Below are 6,000 nucleotides of genomic sequence, written 5' to 3' on the forward strand. Positions count from 1 at the left end.
GGACCAAGTTTGGAGGAGGTGAGGAGCAGGTTTGTCTCACTTCACCTGAAGCACGAGGCCGAATGAACAAAGATCCTGGCAGATGAGAAACGGGAAGCCCACCTGTCATAACTCCAGCGACTGTACGAGAGGGTCCTGCTGCTGTTCACTGCGTCCATCGCGGCCGATGATGATGATGATGATGATGATGATGATGATGATGATCAATAAGCCTGGCGTTGCCTTGCGGAACGGAGATCTTCTTGTCGGTGGTCCCTCTTCACGGCCCGGGGGCCTTCCTCACAGAGATCTTCCTCTCCGTGCTCTTCTTCTCGGCGGTCCTGCCGCTGCTGGCGGGGTGGGCGGATGCACACAGCACGGCACGGCACAGCACAGCACAGCTCCTCGCGCTCCTCTCTCGCGCTCCGCTCTCGCGCTCGCTCCTCCTGCCGCCGAAGCCGGACTGACGACGACGACGGCGCCCCGGCTCAGCTGCTGGCGGACGCTCCGCGGGAGGGCTGTACCACCGATTCCACGGAGCGGAGGGAGGGAGGGAGGCGACGGACGGGGTGTCGCGACTCGCGCGAGCTGCCCTTCATTCATCGGCCGAGCGGCACGAGCGCGGCAGCAACCTGCTGTCCAGATGGACGCAAACCGCGTGGCCGCAGAGCGCATCTCCACCGCAGCCTCTTTATTTATTCCGTTTCCATGGTTACCGTCCCCGGCTCGTCCCCGAGCGCCTCGCAGCCTCCGCGCACGACGTTCGTGTTTTAATTGCGTCCCCCCGGTGTGTAAAAACGTGCGCGGAGCGAAAAGTTTGTTACGTGGCCGCTGTTCTCAGTGTCGGGATCGCGTTCAGCTGGAAACTGAACTTAGACTAAGGCTCTGGGTTCTGCAGCTCCGACGTGTCGGCCGCGCGTTTATGGAAACAATCCGCGTCTCTTGGTTCGCTTGATTTTACGACGCATCTATATATATATATATATATATATATGTACTATATAATAGCCGACTGACTGAGAATCACGAAGGGGAAGAAACGTAGAGATCATGACATGAAGAAGTGACACAGCAAAATGTAGGAGCGACACAGTGGTCTGCAGTGTAACCGAGACCAACAGTGTAACAACAGTGTAAAAGTGCTGCAGTGAACCATTGATCAACAGCATGAGCGGCAGTGTAACAACAGTGTAAAAGGCCTATCAATAGTTAATGTGCTACCATGTAACTATCATGTATCTGTGCACGTGTTTAACAGTGTAGCAGCACTGCGACGTAATTGTGATCGACAGCGTAAAAGTGTTGCGCTGTAACATCTGTAAAACTGTATAACAATGTGGAGTGCAGCAGTAAAAATAGTGTTATACCTCTGATTCTCTGTATGGCGTATTGCTGCACAGACAGACAAACTGTTACTCAGGATTTTCACCTCATGCAGGAGATGTTCGAGCACTTCCCGCGTGGTGTTTCTCGAAACAAATCCTGTATGTAGCACATAAGCACTGTCTACTCAGGTTGAGCCTTCCTGACTCGATCTAGATGTTCTTCACACTGAATTAAGAACCAGCAGGTTAGACACATTTCACATTTCCTGCACCACTGCTTTTAAGAGGGGAGTGTGGTGGTGTGGTGGTGTGGTGGTGTGGTGTGGTGGTGTGGTGGCGTGGTGGCGCGGTGGATTTGGCCTGTGTTTCCTCTCCGGTGGGTCTGGGGTTCGAGTCCTGCTTGGGGTGCCTTGCAATGGACTGGTGTCCCATCTTGGGTGTGTCCCCTTCCCCTCCTGTGCTGTGAGGTTAGGTTCTGGCTTACTGTAACCTGCTTGAGATGAGTGGTTTCAGACAGTGTATGTGTGTGTCCTTTCAGGAGTGTCATGCTTGGGGAAATATGTACTGCAAAATAAAGGGAGCACAGCATATTTAAAGTCCTTTGGTAAAAAACTGAGAGGAGATGACAGGGAGCTGTCCCTGGCACCTTCCGCTGAGTCCTCTGTCCCTGTTGTCATCACTCCTCGAGTGATCTGGCAGTAATGTTACACAAAGTGCTGTGTGTGTTTATGAGTCTGGCTATGCCAACGCTCCTGTGTAATAACACCTCCAACCTCCTCTCATTATGTGCTATTTGCTAAGGGCTACATGTCCATTCCTGAGCAGTTTGTTACAAAAATATACCATGGCTGTACTGCATCCACACAGCTGGGAAAATAAGGGAAAATAAGGCAAAATAACGTACCGGGGCGAATGAAGCAAAGAAGAGAATGGACGCCTAATGTTTGCACCTGCACTTATGTTTAGGGATCGGGTTGATTTTAATGGTGAATGGTTTTAATATAGCACAATTTTAAGATATTCCCACTACAGAGACACAGCAACTATATTAGTGGTAAGGATCTCAATACAAGCCTTTGGACAAGTTACTCAAAGGAAATAAATCACCCAGTATCAATGCAGGGTACCATAAATCTAGGAAAAATATCTTCGACTGGAGTTTCACAGGACATTAAATTGACAGTAAGTCCATAAAGAGTGTGTTGTTTGGTAGAACAGCGCAAGCAACGCTCCATCATGTCCCCGCAGAGCTGTGTACAAGTTGATAAATAAGGCAGCCGCTGTGCTCCCTGCAGCAGAGCTGAGCCAACAAGACAGTCTCAAGGTGCAAGACACTGGGCAAAGAAACACATCATCATCCTCCACAGGGCAATTACTGGGCACCATCATACATTTAAGCTCCTAATTGGCTGCCATACTACTCCTTACCCATTTATGAGATAGCTTCCTACTGACTGACTTGCGGTGATTTTTCCCATTTATTGCTGGCTCATTTTTACTGGGTATTTTAGCAGGATTCGGATCCGAGGCCTCCGAATTCAAGGCGGCAGCTCGGACCAGTACGCCACCTGCTGCCCCCACAACACTTCCTGCTGCATTACGGAGGTCTTCTTTTTTTGGTGGATGCAATTGCCCCTCCTATGCCTCGGCAGTGGACCACCTGCTTGTCCTACACTCTGTGGATGTGTTTACCGATGCCTACAGCTCCTACCAAGGTGAAAGTCAGACGAATGTTCCAAGACTGAAGAAAAACACAATTTCCCAGACTGCTTAAATATGTGTAGGCCTTGGAGGCAGGACGACAATGAAATGTGCGTTGACCCTTGTTGACCTCGGAGCGTCTCGGCTCTGCATGTCCAGAGTGAGAATTTGACAGCTCACAAGTGCTAAGCCCGGGGAAGTGTGGCCTCTTGAAGATGCATGCCATATTAGATGTACAAACATTACATCATTCAAATCAAATAATTGTTTCAGAAAAGCAAGCATACAGTTTCAGACATAATGAAAAATTATGGCCATGTCTGATTTAAAAATGACTGCTTCCAGCCAAAAAGCCAAAGAGAGCATTAAAAATTGAGAAGTGATCTTTCAGTATTAATGGGCATTGCACAGCCTAATAACCGAGGGAAATAAAGGTAATTAAAGATAATTTGGTTAATAACGGCAATTTTGTGTGTGACCCAGTCAAGCGGCTGAGATCCTTCAATATATCCGACAAGAAAGGAATTTTTTTTTTATTCACTGGCTTTAAAGACCCTTCTAGCTAAAGTGACTAACAGTAAGAGGGTCCCAGCTGGTGGATTTTTTTTTTTTTTTACCACGTCCATTTCCTCTGATTACAGTTGGATGATAAATGGTCCAACAGAAGGTTCCATCTGGAATTTGAATAGGGAATTTGGTCACACATCGAGTACAAGACCATTTTCTGAGCCTAGCGCCCGGTCAGACTGTGAGAAAGGAAGCGACGTGGTGCTCTCGGCAACTTTCTTGGCACGCTCCGTTACCTTGAAGCTCAAGGGATTCTCATAAAGACTTGGGGATCAGGACCAGAAAATCCGTGAGGAGGAAGGAGGCGAGCTGCATGTTTCATTTGACAGCCTCAAACCCAATTGTCCCCGATGAGATCTGAATAATTTGTGCTCGAGAAGAAGCAGGCAACTGTTTACCGATCGCAAGGCCAGATTAACGGATTAGAGAAATCTTCCTCCAGAGGATAACAAGCACTTCAGTCGCATCAAATAATGGATTCAAAGACGGGCGGGAGATGCGATCCTTTTATTTGGGCCCATGCCGATAAAGACGATATCATCGGGGAAGGAAAAATATAGTTCTTTTCATCCCCTCCGCAGTACCTGGACTCAGCAGTCTAGCAGTTAAACACACAGCACCTGCAACATGAAGGCGACCAGTTTAAGTGCCAGGAATGACTCTGCTGCTGTGCCATTTGAGCAAGGAGTTGCTTTTAAAAAAATCACGGAACTTTATGAAAAGTAATCCTTTCAACGGCTGAAAACGGGAGCACTTCGGCAGCGCTTTTTGGCAGGGAGGAAGGACGAATCGTTTGCGAGAGCTTTCTTTGGGCTGGGGTCTTTCGGGAAGGCCGTGTGCACGGCTCACTATCCCCGCTGTAAGAACCGATGATGATCGAGGATCACGAGGCTAGAAACGGCAATAAGCAAGCGCAGGGATTGCACCGCGGGCATTCGGAGCATCGTTCCTGCATTTTTCCTCGAGCAACTTAATTTCAAATGACTTCGAAGGCCCACATTTCCAGGCCTCCACAGGGTCGTTTAGTTTCATATTACCAACTAATCGTTTTTTTTTTTTTTCCCCATAGATTGCTGAGGGAAAACAATTTGTCTCTGGTCTCCCAAGCTTTGCAGCCGCGGACAGCACGGTAGAACCGTGCCGAGGAGCCGCCCGGAGACGGCAGGGACAGGCAGGGCGACGCAAAGCAGACGCCTGCTGGAAGGCACTGGAATGAAGAACGGCGACATCGAAAGACATCCATAACAACATTGATCTTCTATGCGAGCGCCACATATAATTCTCCCAACAGTGTTGCTGAATAAACAAACGAGTAAGACGGTGACACTGGCCTACTGCTGCTGATGACCAGTTATGGTCTTGCGTTCACTTGCAGCGGTAAAATGGAGATGAATCTAAAGTGGCACGTTGGTAACCTACTTTCTGGTGTCCCTGATTGCTTTATTTTTCCTTTGAATATGAGTTCCAGCTGCTCCATATAGGCCTATAGAATAAAGCTCCTCCTCCTCCTCAGCTCTAGAGCCCGATTCAGCCAATCACAGCGCACTTACTCGAATTTGCTCATTCTCCTTCGTTCGGTCTCCCGCCCTCTACATCTCTGCCTCGGTCAGTCCATTAGTATTCCTGTCCCCTCTTCTTGCGTGGAGGCAGGGGATACAGCAGAGGGAGGAGGTCAGGATCTGTTGTCTTTAACGGCTTTTCGGTATAAGGATTCACAGCAGCCCTGCCAGGATGGTGATTCACCATGGCAACGTGCCAAACACGAGCACTTCCGTGGTCTTCTGCTGGAAAGCTGAACACATGAGACTCTCCGCTTGATTATGCAAAGCATCTTGTACACGGGGCCCAATTAAGTTCTCGTGCTCTGTGATTCGCATCGGCGCGGTGACCCTGTTGCTTTGAAACAGATGCTCTCAAGAAATCAAGGAAAGCTGCCAGAAAAAAAAGGATAATTAAAGCAGAACTTGAAACTTTTCCTGTGGAAATTAATGAAATTGACCTAAAGACTTAAAAACGTTTCACGAGCATATTTGAGCCACTTGCGCCAGTTTTCAAACGAAAATGCCAGCGGTTATGCGACCGCAGCCTCCAAGTATCTAGAGCCTCTGGCATGTTTAATTCGGTTTACCGCAGCCCGACAGCTCCGCAGGACGAAAAGAAGGAAAGGATCTGACACAGACTCTCTCACATTCACCCTGGGAAGCTAGAATCATTGCCGTTACAGTGATCGCTGCCCTCTGCGCTGCTGACCTCAGAAAACCATCCGCGTGCGAAGCTCAGGACGTAACAGCGCGAGATCGAGCCTGGAAACATCGTTTTACATTTTACGGATCCATGCGATGCGCTGACCGGTACAACATTTGTGGCCAAATAGCGAGTGCTCTTACAATACAGTGAGGATGTCATCAGTGACAGTATATGAACAACA

General features: G+C 48.7%; 1 protein-coding gene across 2 annotated transcripts in view; it reads right to left on the reverse strand.

Moving 5' to 3' along the window:
* LOC108940016 (tubby protein homolog) overlaps positions 1-567 on the reverse strand; it is a 73,524-nt gene extending 72,957 nt beyond the window's left edge. For both annotated transcript variants that reach the window (XM_018761786.2, XM_018761768.2), the window contains exon 1: positions 103-567. In XM_018761786.2, coding sequence (XP_018617302.1) covers positions 103-158 — 56 coding nt within the window. In that variant the 5' untranslated portion in view covers positions 159-567. The remainder of the gene's footprint in view (positions 1-102) is intronic.
* Between the last annotated feature and the right edge of the window lie 5,433 nt (positions 568-6,000).

The sequence above is a fragment of the Scleropages formosus genome, chromosome 2, assembly GCF_900964775.1.
Source record: "Scleropages formosus chromosome 2, fSclFor1.1, whole genome shotgun sequence".
NCBI lineage: Eukaryota > Metazoa > Chordata > Actinopteri > Osteoglossiformes > Osteoglossidae > Scleropages > Scleropages formosus.